General features: G+C 40.9%; 1 protein-coding gene across 2 annotated transcripts in view; it reads left to right on the forward strand.

Annotated features, from left to right (window-relative positions):
- Window positions 1–10269: 10269 nt before the first annotated feature.
- The window catches only part of CTSC (cathepsin C), a 42446-nt gene continuing 30367 nt past the window's right edge, over window positions 10270–22348 (forward strand). The window contains exons 1-4 of one of the 2 annotated variants that reach the window (XM_025286186.3): window positions 10270–10524; window positions 12610–12755; window positions 17558–17642; window positions 19277–21757. In XM_025286186.3, the coding sequence (XP_025141971.1) occupies window positions 10353–10524; window positions 12610–12755; window positions 17558–17642; window positions 19277–19287 (414 nt within the window). In that variant the 5' untranslated portion in view covers window positions 10270–10352 and the 3' untranslated portion in view covers window positions 19288–21757. Of the gene's footprint in view, window positions 10525–12609; window positions 12756–17557; window positions 17643–19276; window positions 21758–22348 lie in introns of those variants that run through there. The other variant, XM_006068088.4, reaches the window with a different exon arrangement.

Below are 22348 nucleotides of genomic sequence, written 5' to 3' on the forward strand. Positions count from 1 at the left end.
GAAAATGATGATAAATTTGAGAGCTTTTTGGCTCAAGTTGTTACATTAACTAAATCTGAACTAATTTATTTAAATATTTAACTATATTTAAATTCTAAGAAGTACTAAGTACTAGTTTAAAAAATGAGATAAATGCATAAATCAGTTTGATCTTGTCAATTAAATAATTAAAAAGTAATAATAATCTCAGCTTATTTTCAACATATCAAAATGAAATATTTTAAACATTCCCGTATCATTACCTGGGTAAGTAATGTAATTCTTGGTAAAGGAATGCACTTTCTCAATGTGAATAAACTGATAGTCTTGACCTTTAAATCAGCCACCCTGTGCTGGTTTGGCTATCTTCATGCCAAGACTCTCTACAGCTTGCTACTTTAGAATTTACCTTGACTTCATGTTTCCCTTTTGGCAACAACCTAGAGAAAGAAGGGGAGTCAAACTGAACTGCAAAACTTTGGAAATAAAGTGCCAAGAGGAGAAGGACGGGTGACAGAGGATGAGATGGTTGGATGCCATCACTGACTCAATGAACATGAGTTTGAGCAAACTTTAGGGAGATGGTGATAGACAGGGAGGCCTGGCGTGCCGCAGTCCATGCGGTCGAAGAGGTCAGATGCAACTGAGTGACTGAACAGCAAGACATGGTCCTCTTGTCCTCCGTGTGCTTACCCCCTGACCTGCTGATAGCATATGAAATAGTTCCAGGTCAGTGTCTACAACTTCGAAGCTAATCCACCCAGGTATATAAACTTAAAATTTCAGATATTGCTGGGGCTGCAAAGTTGGTCCCTTACAAGCTGAATATCTCTGAAAGTGAACAGCATGAGATGAGAAATATAAACATTTATCGGGTGACACGACATTTGCCCCATGAAAATTTGAGACTGATCTAAAGGCCAAGACTATCAGTTTCTCCAAGTTGAGAAACTGCATTCATTTCCCAAGAATCACATTACTAACCCTGGTGATGATATAGGGTTGTTTAAAATACTTCATTTTAATACGTTGAAAGGGCTTCCCTCATAGCTCAGCTGGTACAGAATTCCCTGTAAAGTGGGAGACCTGGGTTTGATCCCTGGGTCGGGAAGATCCCCTAGAGAAGGGAAAGGCTACCCACTCCAGTATTCTTGCCTGGAGAATTCCATGGACTGTATAGTCCATGGATCCGCAAAGAGTTGGACACCACTGAACGACTTTCACCATAATAAGCTGAAAATAAGCTGACATCATAAACCTGATTGTTAAAGTTGTAGAGTAAGTGGTTTCAATCAACATTTAATAAATATTTATTGAGCATCTATTATGTCCTGGTGACACAGTGGTGAACAAGACAGACGAGGCCCAAACCTCATGGAGCTTCTGTTCGGGTGGGACAGATACACAATAAACAAGAAAGTGCAATAAATATAGGCATTTATCATTGTTACGTAGAAACAGCAATAAAACAGAGAGCTAGAGAAGGCCACTTCAGATAGCATGATTAGAGGATCCCTTCCTGCAGGGATAAAATATTTATCAGTGAGAATTTCATACAGTGAGAATGACAGGTTGTGGGGAAAGCTGAGTAAATTATTTCAGGCAGAGAGGACGATAAAGCACAAAGGTAATCGAGACAGAAAATCTAGAAGGTTTGAGGATTAACAGAAGGCAGAGTTTCCTGACACAATTAGGGGGATGAAGGAATAAGTTGGGCATATCGTACAGGATCTTATATAATTTTATTCGAAGATGACAAAAGTAACCTATTGTGAAGTATTCCACTTGTCAACATTGGGAGTACCTTGATATGGTTTACATTTCAATAAAAAAAAAAATGGTGCAAGTAAAACAAACTTAGTATGATAAATTGGCAGATCAGCTTGGGTGGGGGCCCTGGGGGGGAAAAATGAGTCAAGGATGACACTTAAGTTCCTGGCTTTCATAAATTCAAGAAACAGTGGATGAAACTAGAAGGTAAATTTGATCGACCAGGAAGAAATGATAGCCTATTGGCCCAGAGTGGTGTTGGTGGGAAAGGAGGAAAGTGGAGACATTCACTATTTATTGGGTCTCTAGGGTTGATCTCCCTTTGTGTGACCTATAGCAGCCATCCCCAGGGCTGGGTTTCATGGAAGACAATCTTTCCATGCCCACTCCAGTGTTCTTGCCTAGAGAATCCCAGGGATGGGGGAGCCTGGTGGGCTGTCGTCTATGGGGTCGCACAGAGTCGGACACGACTGAAGTGACTTAGCAGCAGCAATCTTTCCAGGTGGGGGCGGGGGGTGGCGTGGATATGTATGTGCTGGTGTTGGTGGTGGTTTCAAGATGATTCAAGCACATTATACTTATTGTGTGCTTTATTTCTATTATTATTACATTGTGATGGATGATGAAACAATTATACAGCTCACCATAGCGCAGAATCAGTGGGAGCCCTGAGCTTGTTTTCTTGAGCTCAGGTGGTTACATGAGCTATGGGGAGCAGTTGTAAACACAGAGGAAGTGCAGCTTGCTCGTCTGCCATTCACTTCCTGCTGTGTGTGCTGGTCTGTGGCCGAGGGTTGTGGACTCCTGACCTACAGGATAATCCTGGTGTATCAGTAAAAAGTAAAGCTTCTCAAAATTCTCATTTCAAAAACATGGTTTATTTAACAGAAGGAAATAGTGAACTGAGAACAGGATCAACAGTAGAGACTACCTCAGCGATTCTTAGTTTCACAGCTGCATCAGCATGCATCTGCTGTAGAACTTTTCTTTCTCTTAAGTTTGTATCTGACTCTCACCCAAGCAGACAAAGCTTCACGTGCTTAATTTCATTCTAACACTCTGACTTAAAAATGGAGGCTTTTTGTTGGTTATCAGATCTATACTCACTGGCAGTTTGACCACAGAAAAGTCACTTATCCTTTCTAAGTCCCATTTTTCTTATCTCTAAAATGGGAGTAATACTATCTGGGAGATTGCTATCATATTGACACAATATGTGAATGTACTGTGCAAACAATGATGAACTATTCAAAGAGAAAACATAATTGTTATTTTTCTACCTTCACCAGCTCAGATCAGATCAGATCAGCTCAGTCGCTCAGTTGTGTCCGACTCTTTGCGACCCCATGAATCGCAGCACGCCAGGCCTCCCTGTCCATCACCAACTCCCGGAGTTCACTCAGACTCACATCCATCGAGTTAGTGATGCCATCCAGCCATCTCATCCTCTGTCATCCCCTTCTCCTCCTGCCCCCAATCCCTCCCAGCATCAGAGTCTTTTCCAATGAGTCAACTCTTCGCATGAGGTGGCCAAAGTACTGGAGTTTCAGCTTTAGCATCATTCCTTCCAAAGAAATTCCAGGGCTGATCTCCTTCAGAATGGACTGGTTGGATCTCCTTGCAGTCCAAGGGACTCTCAAGAGTCTTCTCCAACACTACAGTTCAAAAGCATCAATTCTTTGGTGCTCAGCCTTCTTCACAGTCCCACTCTCACATCCATACATGACCACAGGAAAAACCATAGCCTTGACTAGATGGACCTTTGTTGGCAAAGTAATGTCTCTTCTTTTGAATATGCTATCTAGGTTGGTCATAACTTTCCTTCCAAGGAGTAAGCGTCTTTTAATTTCATGGCTGCAGTCACCATCTGTAGTGATTTTGGAGCCCAGAAAAATAAAGTCTGACACTGTTTCCACTGTTTCCCCATCTATTTCCCATGAAGTGGTGGGACTGGATGCCATGATCTTCGTTTTCTGAATGTTGAGCTTTAAGCCAACTTTTTCACTCTCCACTTTCACTTTCATCAAGAGGCTTTTTAGTTCCTCTTCACTTTCACCAGCTCACATTGCATCAAATTCAAGGTAACTTCCTTCTATTTCTGTATCTTAACTAAGTAAACTTACAATATTCCTACTCCTGGAAAAAGACACTGTGGAAAAAGTGCTTGAGTGGATTTTTTCCATGGTTGGAATTGTGTCCGTGGTCACATAAACACATCTCTGCTTGTCCCTATTCACCTCATGACCAAGGGCACACACTTTTCAGTAGTTGACAGTGAGAGAATCTCAGAATGTAAAATTATTCTGGTGAAGAAGTTCTCAGAATGTGGTCCAAGGAGCCAGGGGATTCATGAGACTCCTTCATGGGTTGACAGGCTATTTCTTTTTCAAGTATTAAGTCTGTATAATACTGTATTTTCTTCACATACTGCAACTGAAACAATGTATCATAACAAATGGAGTAGAGGAACAGATAATATAGCATCCATCAATTAAGCCAGGCAATAGAGTTTGCAAAACTGTAAAACAATGTAACTCTTCTGATTTTTTTCATGCTATATTTTAGAGTGCCACTTTCATTTTATTATTATTAAATGAGTAAGTCAATTGTTAATTTTTTTTTTTTTTTTTTTTTTTACTTTCGTCCTAATGGAGTAAACACTGCCAGATATAATCCATATAAAGCTCTTTGGAGTCCTGATAATCTTTAAGAACGTAAAGGGATGCCAAGAACAAAAAGTCTGTGAAATATTGGCAGAGTACAATCAACCAGCCTAGGCAGCATTATTAAGCAACCCTGTGATCTTTCCCAGATAAGCTCTCATCAGTTGAGTTTTCATGCACAGAAAGCTAATCCTTCTGCCTTCTGTAAAGGTGTGAAACCTTCTGCCTTTTTTCTTGCTTATCTTCCTCCCTTCCTTTCTTTCATTAATTTTATTGAGAGGATGAATGAGTTGGCTAACTGACAAAATCTTAAGATACAAAATAATAGTCCATAGAGTCCATATAGAGCATGGACTCTAGTGGAAAAGGCAGTCAATCAAATGATGATAGTGAACTGTGAACACAGGAACATAAGGTCACAGAAGAGAGAGTTTTGACATCTGCCTAGGAGATCAGAAGGAGAAAAGCAGAGTATGGCACTTGGGGCATCACAAGATCTGAACAAATAATTCAGCTCTCTTTTTACTCTTGTGGCGCAACCTCTTATTTTAAATAGAAGTGGCCCACTGTAGCCACCAGGTGGTACTTTACTCCTATTTCTCTTCAAGAGAGAAGGTGTCACAGGAGTGCAGTTTGCTGACAGACTCCGGTTGCAGTGACTTCAGGAACCACCTCAGTTTTCCAGTCCAGGACAATGGTGAAGTGCACCATGAATTGACCATTGGCCTCGGCATTTTTCCCAAGGCAAGCTCTTGCATGGGTGTCATCACACAAGAGTTCCCTGTTGGACCGGCTGACACTATCTCAGAGTAGTAGTCCCGAGCCTCTTTCTCTCAGATTGATCCTCCTTCATTTTCACAGAGGTCAGAACTACACTGGAGTCTGAGACTTTCCCTTCCTATTCCTCTTCCCTTTCCAAGTTCTGTTTTGCAGGCATTCATTTCAGTGCAATTCAGCCGCTCAGTCGTGTCTGACTCTTTGCGACCCCATGAATCGCAGCACGCCAGGCCTCCCTGTCCATCACCAGCTCCCGGAGATCACTCAAACTCATGTCCATCGAGTCGGTGATGCCACCAGCCATCTCTTCCTCTACAGTTCAAAAGCATCAATTCTTCGGTGCTCAGCTTTCTTTACAGTCCAGCTCTCACATCCATACATGACCACAGGAAAAACCATAGCCTTGACTAGATGGACCTTTGTTGGCAAAGTAATGTTTCTGCTTTTGAATATGCTATCTAGCTTGGTCATAACTTTCCTTCCAAGGAGTAAGCGTCTTCTACTTTCATGGCTGCAGTCACCATCTGCAGTGATTTTGGAGCCCCCAAAAATAAAAGTCTGACACTGTTTCCACTGTTTCCCCATCTATTTCCCATGAAGTGATGGGACCAGATGCCATGATCTTCGTTTTCTGAATCGTAAGCTTTAAGCCAACTTTTTCACTTTCCTCTTTCACTTTCATCAAGAGGCTTTTTAGTTCCTCTTCACTTTCTGCCATAAGGGTGATGTCATCTGCATATCTGAAGTTATTGATATTTCTCCCGGCAATCTTGATTCCAGCTTATGCTTCTTCCAGCCCAGCATTTCTCATGATGTACTCTTCATATAAGTTAAATAAGCATGGTGACAATATACAGCCTTGATGTACTCCTTTCCCTATTTGGAACCAGTCTGTTGTTCCATGTCCAGTTCTAACTGTTGCTTCCTGACCTGCATATAGGTTTCTCAAGAGGCAGGTCAGGTGCTCTGGTATGCCCATCTCTTTCAGAATTTTCCACAGTTTATTGTGATCCACACAGTCAAAGGCTTTGGCATAGTCAATAAAGCAGAAATAGATGTTTATCTGGAACTCTCTTGCTTTTTCCATGATCCAGCGGATGTTGGAAATTTGATCTCTGGTTCCTCTGCCTTTTCTAAAACCAGCTTGAACATCTGAAAGTTCCCAGGCATTACCCCCTAATAAATTCTCTGAGCCTCAGTTCTGTCTCCAGTGAAATTGAAATCATGTAATATCTTGCTCACACAAGTGTGTAATAATTAAATGAGATGATATATGTGAATTACCTTGATAAAATGTAAAGTCCTAAATGGGCTTCACTGGTGACTTAGAGAGTAAACAACCTGCCTGCAATGGTGGAGACCTGGTTTGATTCCTGGGTCTGGAAGATCTCCTGGAGAAGGAAATGGCAACGCACTCCAGTATTCTTGCCTGGAGAATCCCATGGATACAGAGGAGCCTGGCAGGCTACAGTCCATGGGGTCTCAATGAGTCAGACATGACTCAGTGACAAACACACTAAAGTCATAAATAAATGAAATTATTATGGTTGTTACTCTGACTACCAATGCCAGATATGTAGAATGCCAAATGGTATTCTACATTGATATGTCAAATTTTTTGTCTATTTCTTTGATCCTTCTTTGTTTTGATATGCATTTCTGAACAGTGACTTTCAAACTTATTCACAAGGAATATGGGAATCAAGAAGCTCTTTGACAAATACATGAAATATAGCTATATTTATGTCCATGATACTATTCATTCATTCAAAAAATACGTGAGTACTGTGTGCCAGAATTATTGAGGGTGCTAGGATTATAGCAGAGAAACAGGATTTGGAGTCTACTGTCTAATAAAGATAGTTTTCTAGTAGTAATATATACTACTAATAAATGTAGTCAGTTGTCTGTAGAATCTGTATTAACTCATTCAGTCTTCTCAAAGCTAGATGAGGTAGTCATAGGTCTACACCAATTATGCACATTATAAATGAGAAAACTAAGGCACAAAGAGAAGTCAAATAACTTCCTCAAGATCAAAATATTAATAGTTGGTGAGTAGCAGAACCATGCTTCAAACTTAGGCAGTGTGATACAAGTTCTTGTTCATCTCTAAGCTATCTCTGAGAATCTAAGTGATTCTCAAGTTGCAGCTATCTGAGGATCCTTTGAAAGGGTTAAAACATAAGATAGTTGGGAACTGATTCAGTAGGTATGGCTGGGAGTCAAGAATCTACATTTCTAGCAAATTCCAAAGAGATGCATATGCATCTGGTCATTTTCATCCAGCAGTTTGAGAATTACTGCCAAGTAATGCTGTGCTGTGCTTAGTCACTCAGCCGTGTCCCACTCTCTGTGACCCCATGGACTGTAGCCTGCCAGGCTCCTCTGTCCATGGGATTCTCCAGGCCAGAATACTGGAGTAGATTGACATGCCTTCCTCCAGGGGATCTTCCCAACCCAGGGATCCAACCCAAGTCTCCTGCATTACAGGTGGATTCTTTACCATCTGAGTCACCAGGGAGGTCTGATAAGCAATGCTACTTCTTTATAAACCTAGTTAAAATGATCTGAGCCCAGTACCAAACTGTGGTTTGCACATAAATTGACTTTTACTTCATATCCTTTGAAATATATGAAATTTTCAGGAATGCAACTTTTAGATAAATCAATTGGACTTTGTTCTGCTGGGAACTTGACCAAGAGTTTTCCAGCATGACATCTGATAAAGCAACTGTGACATTCATTCAAGATACTGTCATCTCTGGATCATTTCCTTATAGTAAAATACATCCACTAGACTAAGGGGTATTTGAGTTATAAACTCACTGAAATAATTTCTATTCTTAGAAAAAAGGTACCTGTCAATTTTACAATTCTACATAGAGACATAAAATGCAAGTATCTGAATATCTCATTTTATTCTTCAGTACATTCATACATGAGCATTTTAGGTAATGAAATACAGGTGTTTGTATTAAACTTTATCTAAAATATCTTTTCCTCAATATTTACACCTTTTGCCTTTACTTTCTGTGGTCATATCAATGAGATTTTTTTCCTGTTTTCATTTTAATTTTTTAAAATATCTTTTTGTCTTTCATATTATCGGTACTTTTCAAATAAGCTTATATATGAATTTCATTTCAAATTAGCAAAAGGTCTCTATAAAATATGTTATAAAAATAAAACTTTACATCTGATCAATTTGAGAATCACTAGTTTTTTCCCCTGCTAATGGAGAGAGGACTAGTTTGAGAATTATTAGATTAGTGGAAATAAACTAAATTGAAAGTCAAAGTACCTGAGGTTTATTCCTAAATCTTAGTAACTGGCAATGTGATGTTATTATTATCTCTGGATCTTCATTTCCAAATAGCAAAACAAATCCATTAGGTTAAGAAGTCTTCAAGATTCTTTCCTATTTATTCACTGACTAGAGATGTGTTTTCAACTTTTTTCACAATTGTTTGTGCTACTTTGATTGCACGATCAAAGAAATTTTCAACTTGATTATTCAGTTCATAACTGATGATCTAATATAGGTTTTAGTATTTTAACAACCAATGGCACATTTTCTCAGAGATTAGGAATGCTGTTTCTCTGTCAGAGTGTTATCTCTGAACAGTAAATGGGCTAGTTTAATTCATGCTGTCAGCTTTTCATCCTAAGTAAACGGCAATAAAACCTTGAAGAAGGGTGTTAGCCCCACCCATGCCTTTGCAGTTTGTGACTATATTAGAGAGCATTTTCATTTCTGAGCTTTCAACAGCAACGCCTTCTGCCAAATTGAAATTGGCTTTCAGGCCTAGAAACCAAGATAAGGTTATTAAGTGAATGTTACTAAGTGAACACCTTAGGACACTTCCTTAGTTTTTTCAAGCCATTATCTAGTGAGACAAAGGTGAATAATCTGGACTTGCTTCCTTCAATCTGGTGGAAAAGGTGGACATAAAAATATTTATTTGAAACCAGTGTAATGAGGGCAAAATGAACGTGCCCTGGCAGGAACACAGGAAAGTCTGTCTTCTTCATCACTTGTTCTTGATGATGTTAGAAGCCTGACGCCTAGAACACTCTGTGCAGGAAAGGAGCCCCGACTTCCAACAACAGACAGTAAAGACAGCAGCTCTCACAGAAAAGGGTGATAATTAAACTGAACAAGGAAGCATCTGGAAATCGTGCTACTTAATAATTACCAGCCATCAGACTGGCACTCTGAAACCTGATCACAAGACCGGCTTTCTCCCACCTTCCTCATCCAGGGCAAGTTACTTCCTCTCTCTGGGCCTGAAGCTTTTCAGTTGTAAAACAAGAGCTTCAGTGCCTGTATGCGTTTGCCGGCGCGTGAGCACAACTAAATCCTATAAAATTAACAGGAGGACAAAAAAACAAAACACTAATACACAAAAACTGCAAGTTTGCACTACAACTGAATTCTCCTGTAGACAACAGGCCAAGAACATTAACAGGAAACCGACAAAATCCAGCAAAAAAAAAAAAAAAGGCAGAGAAAGTTTTGGGAAAAGGAAGGAAGAGCAGTTTTCAAACGGGGGGGGGGGTGGGTGGGAGTGTGCTGGTGGTCGCATGTAAAGTAGTTCTGAGGGGAAAAAAGTTAACCCAGTGAGGACTAAGTGGGGACGACGAGCAAGTAAGGAAAGCTGCCCTAGTTAGACCGCGTGCCCTGGACCTCTTTCCCAGCCTGGATGCCGCCAGCCCCTCACCGCTGCCTCCGCACCTGGCTCCTGCTTCTCTCTGACCTTCACTCTCCCCTCGCCCGCAGGCCTGACTCTGTACGGCCCCCCGCCTTTTATTTTTCTTTTTTATTCTCAGTCTCCCTCCCTCCGTTACCCCTCCAGGAGCGAAGGAGCGCGTCCTGGGCGCCCACGGAACGGCGGTGGCTCTCCCGCCCCCGGAGAGCCGTCCCCGGGCGACCGAACCCCAGAGCCGGCGGCCCACGGCTGACCCGCGAGCCCCGAGCCCCACCTGAGGGGCGGAGCGACTCCCGGGCGCGACCCCTAGCCCCGCCCGAGACCCCACCCCCGCCGGGCCGCGTTTCCGGCCCCTCCGCCGACTTTAAGGCGCGCGCGGCCGCGGTGGCTGCAGTCCCGCCCGGTTCGCCGCGGCTCTCTGTCGCCCCCGCTTCCTCCCGGCTCTGCCGGCATGGGTCCCTGGCCCGGCTCGCGGCTCGCCGCGCTCTTGCTGCTCGTCTGTGGCGCTGGCTCCGTGCTCGGGGACACGCCTGCCAACTGCACCTACCCCGACCTGCTGGGCACCTGGGTCTTCCAGGTGGGCCCCAGCGGCTCCCAGCGCGATGTCAACTGCTCGGTGATGGGTAAGCCGCTGGCGCCTGGGCACCCGCTTCCTCCCTGGGTCTGCCCGGGGCTCCTGCGCTTCGGTCCCTGTACCCTTGTCCCCGCAGTGACCCCCCCCCCCCCCGGCCGCGTTGGCGGGAGGCCAGGAAGTCCTGGCTGGACTTGGGGTGCCTCCGAGCGCCCCCCTCGCTCCAGGGCGGCGATGTCAGAGTGGAGAGGCTGAGCGCTTCTAACTTCACGTGGTCTTGATTATTTCCTGGGCCCTCAACACTTTCTGCAGTAACTTTTTTTTCTCCCTTGAGTTTTGTTTCTTGTTTTTTGTTTGTTTGGAAGAGAGTTGAGACCAGGCAATCTTATCTCCCCATCCAATCCTCAGTATTTCATTGTGATAGATTAAAATGAGCTTAAAGACTCTTGAGAATATAGCTGTTAACTTTTTCTCCTTTTATTTGATTGTGGAAAAGAGCCCTTATGCCCAGAGGTTTTGATTTGGACTTGTGTTGATGCTGTTAGTCTGAGAAAGCTTCTGGTATGGTACCCCTCCACAGTTTCATGCATTGCAGGATGGGTTCATGTATTGCAGGGCATGTAGTATACAATTTTTTTTTTTTTTTTTAAATACCTCTTTAGCCAGTAATTTGAAATGCAGGGAGCCAAGCACAATGTGTAGCTCACGGAAGGCTCTCAGTATCTTGTATCTGAGCAAACTCAGGGAGATGGTGAAGGACAGGGAAGCCTGGCTTGCTGCAGTCCACTGGGTCACAAAGAGTCAGACACGACTGAGCCACTGAACAACAACATTTGAACACACTAGAACATTTCATATGCTCTCAGATAACACTGCTATCCTGAGGACAAAGGGAGAAGGGAGAGGAAAAACACAGTCTTGGGTCAGGAGAGGCACTCTTGTTCTACTCAGACCCTTACCACACTGTGGCTTCTGCAGAATGAGCAAAGCTCTTGGCCACAATTTCCTTGTTAACAGAACAAAGATTGCCAGTTCATTTGTCACTGAACAGACTTACTCAGCTGTCCGACTCCAAATGACTATGTGGCACTTCATAGTATGGGGCATTATAATCATGTTCTCTTTTAAAAGTTGAACTTGGAGGTCCAAAGCAGAAGGGAGATCAGGATTTGGGTTGTTCTGTCACATGGAATCTCCTGTGTGCACTCATCCTGGGCAACTCTTTACAGCCCCCATGGACTGTGGCCCGCCAGACTCCTCTGTCCTTGGAATTTTCCAGGCAAGAATACTGGAGTGGGTTGCCATTCGTATTCCAGGGGATCTTCCCCATCCAGGGATCGAACCCAGTTCTCTTGTGTCTCCTGCCTTGGCCTTTACCACTAGTGCCACCTGAGAAGCCCTTGGAATCTCCTATTTCAGAGCAGTAATAGGAAGCATGGAAAATTTGTGTACAGTGTGGAAACTTCCAGAGTGGACAAACAGAATCCTTTTCAGGCAGCCTCTGCCCATATACCATACTTTGACCTTAATCTAATCATTAAAGACAAATCTGAGTCCCCATTTTCTGAAGGTTAAAAGTTTAGTTCCTGTTATAAATCAGCTATGTAGGATAAAAACCTTGAGTTTGCTGAAGACTGGAAGGATTTAGATTCTGAGCTTTGTAGCCGTTTTGGAGAAAGATACCCCATTTCTTCTTTGAAGAGATCATTGTCCTTTGTTCTTATGACCTGATAGCGGATGTTTTTATGTTTTTATATTTCCACTTTTTGACTACCATTTTGTCTTCTCTCCATTTCTGTCTGTCATTTTCAACATTCCCTATTTCTCCTTTTCTTCAGGGAAAATTTTTTTTAGTGCTTGGATCCTCTGGGAAGGTGGTGGCTGCACTTTTGGGGGTCTCTACGCGATGGGTTACTTAATATATCTTTTTGAGCCTTCACTTCACAGGCTTGCCTGAGACCCCTCTGGGATTATTCAGAAAGAGGCCACAACACACTCTGATATCTTCATAAGCCAGATCCCTGGTATTCAGCAGCGTGAAAAGAAAGCTGCTTAAAAATAACAGAACTTACTGATGAGATGACCTCCCATCGAAGTCCAGATAACTTTCCTTTGTTGTGTATTTTCTTTTCTTTAGGACCCCCAGAAAAAAAAGTGGTTGTGCACCTCAAGAAGTTGGATACAGCATATGATGACTTGGGCAATTCCGGCCATTTCACCATCATTTACAATCAAGGCTTTGAGATTGTGTTGAATGACTACAAATGGTTCGCCTTTTTTAAGGTAAGTTTTGTTGGAATATGCATTCATTATTTCCAATGATTTGATATCTGAAGACTCTTCTAATAGGGAGACCCTCAGTATTTGAACTTTAGATTAGGAAGATAACCAGAATTGTACCAGTTTTTCAAAGGAGAAATTAGATGATGTAATTTTGCCACTTTATTTAAAATTATGACTTTGGTTTAAAAAAAACACACACACCGAATCTATAGTTGAATGTGTGCAATCCATCTGTATTTAAATTTACATTTTGGTAAGTATGACTAAATACTTAATTTATTTTCTTTATTACTACACCTTTATTTCTAATTGCTTACTTGGCTTTGTACTGAATCTGTAGGAAAGATAGGAATTTTATAAATTTTTCTTGAGGTTATTATACTGTCCCTCTTACCATTGTTTGTTAGCTCTAAGAAATTGACCTGAATGACTCATTGAAATAATGTCATGTACTAAATATATTAATGTGAATAACTTATTTGACTAAGCTCAAAGAGATGGAGAGCCTTGGAGTTACCCCTTGGGCTAAAGTAAAAGGTAGCCCCACCAGCCCAGCTGGTTTTCTTCTCTCACCAGGAAAGAAGTGATGTCCATTCCAGTAGTCTTACACACTGCTTCTAATTGCAGACATGCTCTAGGGTAAAACAGTTGGGCACAAACTGCAGTCCGTCCCAGATATCCTTCCTGTTTGCAGAGTATTAAATGGCTTAACTAAGTTGAATCCACAAGCCTGAGACTAGCTGTTTCTTATTATAAATAAAGGTTAATAAATAGAGACTCTATCAAGGGATAGTGTCGATAGCATTTAAAACATATGGTAAGAGTTAACCGGTTAAATGGTTAAGAGTTAAGCAATTACAGGATTTTGTGGAAACATGAGGGAATGAGTCTGTTAAAGATGAAGAAAGACAAAGAACCAGCAAAAGACGAGTTTTTGAATTTATTGTGATTCCTTATGTGGGTTGTGATGTAATCTGAGTCAAATGTCTTAGAATCATAATGCTTTTTTTTTTTTTTTTAACTATGAGGACCCCTTCTTAACATGAAAAAAGAAGAGAGAGACAGGAAAAATTGTCTCCTCTCACCTGGATTGGCTATCTGCTTTTCAGCTGGTGGGAACTAGTCCATCTGTGCTGGCCACTGGCAAGCCAGAGGTCTGCTTTATTAGTTGAAGCCCATGCTTGACCATTTATTAAATATTTTTTATTATCACCCCTAGATACTATCACCCTATAGATACTATGTATTTTTAAAAGTTGTTAAGAGTATCTGTATGAGCTTTTAAAGTGGTAGTGTGTAAATGTGATTCCATCTGAATATAATTCTTGATCTACGTTTTGATAGGCCTAGGGCTTTGGAGACCTCTTACTGGTACTCTGTTACAGTCCTTTAAAAGTTCTTTGCTTTGAGGTTGGGAGTCAATGCCTGTGGACCTGATGCTCCATGAAAGAGAGATTCGAATCAATTCTTACCATGTACCCTCTTGCCCCTCCTTTCCCTTTTTCTCCCTTTCCTTTTTCTTCTGTGGATACAAAACAGGTAGTCTATATTTGCTTAAAACATGCAAGTGAAGTAGAATTCAGTTGAGAAATAGGTTGCCTGAATTATTTAAGTACAAGATAGGGTGTAGTATATAAATAGATGAATAAATGGTTTTACCCATTTAGCTTGGAAGACTTCATTCTTCACTTGGGTAGACTTGGAGAAATGGGTAGTGGAGCCTCTGATGACACCGTCAATTATCCGAGATGTAATCAGAAAGAGGCAAGGGCCATTTCCGTCCACTAATATTTTCCTATCGGTTTGTCTGCTCTCAGCTTGAATAGGAGTCTGGAGGTGGTGAGGACAGAGGGTATGGCTACCAGCCATACTGACCCTTGAACAATAACAGGTTTGAACTTCATGGGCCCACTTACACAGAGATTTTTTTTTTTTTTTTTTCGATAGTAAATACTGCAGTACTACACGATCAGAGGTTAGTTGAATCTGCAGATGAGAATCCAAGGTTGCTTGATACCTTAGATGTGGAACCCTGGTTGTGGAGGGCTGGCTATTTATTATTGGTGAATTTTCAGCTACTTGCAGGATTGGTGCCCCAAACCCTGTGCTGTTCCTTTGTTCAAGGGTCAGCTCTTATTTCTCTTTAGATTGAAGGTATAAGCAGATTTCGCACTTTTCTGTAGCCTCAGAACATTATTTTCAGGTAAATAAAGGCTTTTTAAAGCCAAATAAGGTTTTAAGTGTTCTCAACCATAATTGGGAAGTCATTGTATACTCTGTTGTAGGGTAGAACCCTACCTGATCATGTGCTTCTGAATGGCATCCTCTCATTAGTAATAAAAATAACAAGAGTGTTCTCTTGCTACTGATTTCAGTATATTTTTTTAAAGTGTCCATTTGACCAGAACCATTATCAGGACTGTGTTTTCTTTTCCTGCTGAAAAATCAGACACTCTACGTCTGTGGTTAGGTCATGTGATGTCATAATTTCTTAAGCAGAGCAGAACATAACAGGACATATGGTTTTAAAATTTCTCTCAACATAATCAAGTAGTTCCAGAGAAACATGCTTTCCAGGGTGATAAAATGCCATGTTCTCTTAGCAAATTCAACAGGAAAAGTAATAGAGAGCAGCAAAGCTTAGCAAATTTAGGAAAAATGATAAAGTGGAGTTGACTTTACATAATAGGACAAATACTTTTGGGGGAACACTTTTTAACATAAAAGTCTTGCTGGACTTTACCCAAAGTTTAGGGTATTTCCTGCAGCGGTGCTGGGGAAACCATGTTGTGACCCAACAAAGGGCACCTATTTACGCAGAGGCACGTGAGATTTTTTTCTTCCTACTGATTTTAGAAGTAACTTTTAAATGAAAATTACTTTTTTAAAAAGAGCAGTTATCAAAATATAAGCAGTATTTTACTATTCAGCTATCATACATAAGCTAACTGCTATCCTAATCCACTCAACTAACTGCCATTGCAGAAATGTCTGACCAACGTTTGTCATTTATACCCTCCGTTGTTACAAGTCTACGAATCAGCCGGATTTCAGGTCTCTCCACTGACTCATAACAGACTCTCCCACTTGTTTCCTTTCGCCCTGTTTCAGATATGCTTTCATGAAATTGGTTCTTAGGGTTGTTCCTGCTCGAGTGTGTTGAGCAGGTGATGCGGGCAAGGTTTCCTGTTCGGTGCCTACTCCTCATCCCCCGGCTCAGCCTGCAGTTCAGAGTAGACAGCTTCCGCATCATTCTCCTACATTCCAACTTTGGAGCCATGTGGCACCACTTTTCTTGCCAGGAACGTGCTGTATTAAGTTCTCCTTATTCTGGCCTCATCTGGAGAGTAAGCAGAATTTTTCATGATTTGTTCTTTTTAGGCTTTTTTCCCCTTGGTTTTAACTGCTTAAGAAATCGGCAGTGGAGTAGGATGATCTTGTTTTCTTGTAATGTATGATCTCAAGCTAGATAAAAGTTTGGAAGGAAATCTTTTGACGCTGAAAGTTTATGTACTGTGTGAGTCAGGAAGGAAGCACTAGGTTTATATTTTTGGAAGACACTTTTTCCTACTCAGCTTTCACCGTAGATTCAGTGATCAGAACACTCTGGGGGGGATTACAAACTCAAATGAATTTAGGGCTCACCCAGGCAGATACCTAAGCATCTGAAACAACTTTATGTAAAGCAGTAAGCAGTAATTTGATTTATGGCCTATGAAATGAAAACTTTCCTAGAGACATTTGAATTCAGTTTTCCCTTAAAATAATGTTCTGGCCACAGACCAGTTCTAAGACGATCAGCTTTTAATAGCATTGCCATTTGATTATAAGTCCAACACCTCTGCAAGTGAAAAGTACTTGCAGATAAAAAACAACCAACTTCTTTTATGAAAACACACAATGTAACAAAACAATATAAAGGATGTTTAATTATGACTGACTTTGTGATGGGTAGGTAAGTGATTATTTTTTCTTCTTTATGCTTTTGTGTACTTTGTCCTTTTTTTTTTTACCATGAGCATGTGTAACGCTCCTCTCCACTGTCCTCTACCTGATTGCCAAGGAAGGAAGTGGTATGAAACAGACTCAGCTCCAAAGGATACCCTTAAGTTGAATAGGCTTTCTAACGTTTTGCTGTTTCTCCTTTTACTTTCTGAGATGGTAAAAGGGAGCAGCAGAGAATGAACTCAGTTTATATTTTGAAGATTAAACTACTCAAAGGCTAAAGAGAGTACATAGAAGCTAGACTCATAATGGCTGAAAAACTTATTTGGTGATAGTTAAACAAAGTTCACTGATTTTCTAATTGAGTTTTTGTTTGGGACCTACCAGTCTTAGTAGAACTGTAAGCTGAAAACTCTACCATGAGTATCTCTAAAGCAGCTTGGTACTCAAAACAAAGATGTTGGGAAATCCATACCAGAGGATTTATTTGCCCATTTTGTGTGCTAGTGACTTGCAAATTTCAGGCTTGTTACAACAGCCAGAAATCATGTGTTTTCTACAGCAAAGGATTTGGGAGTCTCGTGTGGTCTTTTCCGGTGTGACTTCTGGGTTTATTTCTAAGATGTAACAATTCAACTTTCAGAGTATTACTGAGATAGAGTTACCTGCTTTAATATAGATTGAATACACCAAAATGAGGTGTTGTCTTGTCTTTCTTTTAAATAATTTGATGTTTACTTTTTAAAGTGTTTCGATTGAGGAAAAGAATCAGAAGACGCTTAGCCATTTGTTTTCTTTCATGATGATGCTTTAATCTCAACGTAATGACTGAGTTTTCCATTGTAAACCTTTCATAGGATGTCACTGATCTTATCAGTCAGTTTTTCATGCAACTGGGAACTGTGGGGATGTATGATATTCCACATCTGAGGAACAAACTGGGTGAGCTCCATTGAAATACTTCTAACTTTCTTATTAAATGCAAGCTTCCCTCCTCCCTGGTGGCTTAGGCAAGTTAATGTTTGTTTCTTCATCAGGGAGAGGGAGTTGGAGAATAGACAGATGATGGTTTTCTTACAGATTTCATGCTTGAGCCTGCTTATTTGCCGCTTCTTACCTGCCTGCAGTATTTTCACTTTAGTATGCTCTGTTTACACACAAGCTTTCTCAAGCGTGACGCTCGTAAGTGGACGTGAAACCAAAAAGGTAAAGACTCAGTGAAGAAGAGGATGGCCCCAATTCAGTTCACGTCCTTGAAGTAGCTCTGCTGCCTGAGATTACTCATTCTTTTCCTAGAATGACTCAAGAGGGACCTGTGTGAGACCATGGCATTTTAGATGTGTCTTCCCAGTAGAAAAGGTGGCTCTTCCTAATGACAGAAATTAGCATACCTGTCATTCATCCCTATGAGACACCACCTGTGTCTTTTTAAATGGGTTCCTTCCCAGAACAGACTCTTGGCTAGGGAGAAAAGGATCTTTTTTTACTGTGTACATTCTCCTCATACTTTCAGAATAGATGTTTAAATCACTGCTCTCCCTGGATCCATAAATTTTGATGGAGAAGTAGGCGGTGAGAAAGAAGAGCTGATGGGGACTTGCCGTCCCTTGCGTTTTATACAGCAGTCTTTCCCCTTTCCCTTCCTCTTTTACTTAGCTCCTAAGTAAGGAAATGAGATATGAAAAAGGGAACTGGGGCAGGTGATGAAAGCACCATAGCCTTATCCTGGGTCAGCGTTTTTCAAGCTGTTTAATGGGCCAGCAGTGGGCCACACATCTGCCAGGAAAAAATTGTTCCTAAGTTGTGTCACTTCGTTTCGTAAAGCCCTAAAGGTTCCAGGCAGCCACTAAGAACAGATCAAAGTAAAAATTAGAGCTGGAACCAGTAGGCTCTTTCTTCTGAATTTATTTCTGGTAGTTGAGTAAGTGTAGACTGTGTGAAATAGCTTCCTTTCAAAACTGCTCAGAATCTTTATTATGCTGTAGCTGAGGAGGGAGATACAATAGAAAAACCTTTCAAAGTTTACCACGTTTTCCTCACAAAAAATAAGGTATTCTCAGAATGTGGTTTATAAAATTCTGTCTTAAAGCTCTCATTCTTTTCCTAACTGGGGAGATGCTTCTACCAGTAGAAAAGATAGATCCTAGTATTTACTTTGTAAATGGGATAAGTAGCCTTATACCTGGAAATATTGATCAAAGTAGCATTAAGCCTATGTTTGGAATTTGTAAGGTATACATGCTATTATGTCTAGGTTGCTAGATTACGCCATTTCTTATCTGTATTCAAAAGCCAAATTAGGCTTATTTGGTAGCATTTAATTTGAAATGCATCTGCATGTGCTTCTAAAGCATGTTGGCTGCACGCACAGTATGTGTTGCTTAAGCATTCAGCTTTTGAGAACAGTGGCTTTTTTGTGAATGTCTTAAATAACATTAAAAAAAAATACCAGCATTTGAAATACTAAATACTGGTATTTTTTTTTTTCCACGTAAAGAAATGAATATGTTTAAGCATTTTTTAAGAGACAGTATGATCCTTGTTGGCTTGTAACTCTAGTTTTCATTGTCTTTTAGTTATTAAATAGAGCGTCTGTTGAGCGGCTCTTTTAAAACCACAGCCGAAAACAGACTTTGGGGCTAAGAGGCGCAGTGGACCTGCCTCCCTCTAACAGCTAGCAGAGGCCTCTAGCAGCTGCAGTCCCTCTGGAGTCTCTAAGGGCACCTAACACGCAGAGGAGTCCTGGTACCTACCTCCGAGGCAGCTGCCCTCCGAACGTTTCCTTGGAAAGCAGCCACCGCCATTTTGGACTGTGAGCAACCAAAGACCAAGCAGGAAAAAGGAGAAAGTTCTGCAAGTCTTAGGTGGCTTTATCCTTCGGCCTTTGAATGAAAGGAATGATATGCAACACAAGGGTTTTTTGTTGTTTTTGTATTTTTTTTCTCTCTTGAATGTTCTTTTGTTGAAGAGCTTTTTTTTCAAACTGCTTAGGACTTGAATTATTTGTTGTATTTTGTGCAGATTTTACTCACAGTTAAAATGGTCTTCCCACGTGCCTTCTCTTTCTCTAATGACCTTGAGGAACTCCAACACGTGTTATAAGAAGAAAATCAAGCTTCAGAATATCTTGAGATGCACAGATGCATTATGGGAGGGAAGATGGTCCCAGGGAAGACATGTTTTGGCGGAGGGGGCTTTCTGAGATAAGCTGAACTGCTGAAGGGTCCCTTTTTGCAGATCATGGATCTGCAGTGCCCCTGTCCAGAAAGATGGTATGATTAATACATTTGGGGTAGGGGGGGCTGTATTTTTTTACTTAGATGCCAGTCTTGTGCTAAGAGCTTAACATGGTTTACCTTACAAATGTCCTGTGAAGTAGATATTACTAGCTTCAGTTTTCAGGTAGGGAGAATTACTCTCATACAGTGCTTAAGCTCACACAGCTTCTATTTTTTTTTTTTTAATTTTGTTATTTTTTTAAATTTCTTTGGCCATGCTTGTGGCATCTTAGTTTCCCCACCAGGAATCATACCCACACTCCCTGTACTGAAGTGTGGAGTCTGCATCACTGGACCACCAGGGAAGTCCCACCCAGCTTCTAATTGTAAAGTGATATGGGCTATTTGTCAAGTTTGTTTCAGAAAAAAATACTGGTACTTCAAGTCACATTTGGGCAGATTTTCTGGTGAATCCCAAATGTTAGCTCAATGCACCGCATTGCTCTTGTTAAAATTTTAGGAGAAGAACTGGCCTGAAGCTTAGATTTCCTTACCAAATCAGGCTACTCATTTTCTTTCCTAAGCCTAGGTCCCTTTATTCAAGACAAAATTTACTTTCTTCTTCCTTTTATAGTTCTCCAAATTGAAGGAGAGTTTTATAAGTTCTGAATTAAGTACCCTTGCCAAGCTAACTTCTCTTAATTAAGTTGTTGTTCAAAGCCATTGCTGCCTTTTAGTTCTTTCCTGCTACACAATGGACTGGTTTCCTCCTCAGTTGTGTAGAGCTGATTAAACATCAGCCTTAGCAAACCAGAAACATGGTTTCAATTCCGATTTCCTGGGAGGACTTTTCTGCATCCCTTGAATTACTCCTTGAGTGGAGAAATCTTTCTCTAGATGGTAGGTTGTCATCATTACTTTATTGGTTCAGATAATTATGTCATTTGAGAGGCACTAATCTGCTGTTCTGGAAAGGTTGTATCTTATAAACACTAAGGAACAGTACATCCAACTCCTACCTGGATACTTTCTTCCATCCTGATAATTCTGTATCACTCAGGTTCTTGGTGCCACATCTGTGCAGTTCCCCAGCTCTCTCCATTACTGGGAGGGATGCCATTATGTTGGTTCCAGTTGTACTTGACAGGCATCTCTGACCTGGTAGTACTCATTCTGCTGTAAAAGGAATGACTTGAGCATGTCATCTACTTCTAGACTGAAAGCCTGTATATCTTCAGATTCTAATGCATGTAGAACTTTATCTGGGAACTTTGGAAGATTATCCACATTTCTCTAGTCTTTTCAGAGACTTCAGAAGTAATACCAGCTTTCAAAAAACTAATTCTGTAGGGTTCTAGAAGCACAAATCAGGAATGGTGCTGGTGCTATGTTTATATTTTTGGTGTTCTGTTCTAAAAAATATGTTACATGCCTCCAGTGTTCTGTAAGAGTTGTATATTTTCAAACTGACTGGATGTAAATACTGACAAAGCAACAAATGTGTATATATTTAGCAAGGCATTTAAAATCACCCCTACCAAAGTGGTTTTTTTCCCAAAGTGGTTTCTTTGAGTAACTTTGCATTTAATGTTTGTTTTGATTATAGAAGACTTGGGTACAAAATTGCAGGTATCTGTGTTAGAAGTACCCATAATAGATGACTGCTTAGCATTCTCTGTTGTAATTGCCTGTTTGTCCTTTCCTCTGATTTTTAAACCCCTTGAGGGCAGTGATCAACTCTGTGTTACTGACCTTTTTATTCCGTATGTATAGCACACTATGTGATAAATAATAGACCTTCAATAAATATTTGTAAAAAAAAAAGAAAATTGAATAATATATCATTGTGTTGTTTTCCTGTTTCATTGCTGTGTTTCTGAAAGTATTTTTGCCTTTGTGTCCTTTAGAGGCTACGGTGGACCCTCAAGCCATATTTGTTGAATGACTTTGTAGAAAAGGGATGAGACTTTTAAAACTTTATTCTGCTTGTCATTTTTAATTTTTTGTGTGAGACTATAGAGGCTAAAATGAAACTCATTTAAAAATAGTGAACTTCTAACTTTCAGAATTACTAAAAACTAAATTAGCTGTTGGGCTTCCCAAGTGGCTCAGTGGTAAAGAATCTGATGCAGGAGACAGGGATCCCCTGGAAGATCTTCCCCTGGAGGAGGAAATGGCAACCCACTCCAGTATTCCTGCCTGGAGAATCCCGTGGACACAGGAGCCTGGTGGGCTCTAGTACATGGGATCGCAGAGAGTTGGACAAAGCTGAGTGACTGAGCATGCACACAAATTAGCTGTCGGGAAATACCGAGCTTTATCGGTGACTACAGTCGTTCCCCAAAGCCTAGGTAACCAAGGACTCGTGTTTGCTTCGGATGCTGTGGGTTATCTGTGCCCCGCCCCTTGAGAAGCGCTAGCTGAAGGTTG

The sequence above is a fragment of the Bubalus bubalis genome, chromosome 5 (genome assembly GCF_019923935.1).
Source record: "Bubalus bubalis isolate 160015118507 breed Murrah chromosome 5, NDDB_SH_1, whole genome shotgun sequence".
Classification (NCBI taxonomy): domain Eukaryota; kingdom Metazoa; phylum Chordata; class Mammalia; order Artiodactyla; family Bovidae; genus Bubalus; species Bubalus bubalis.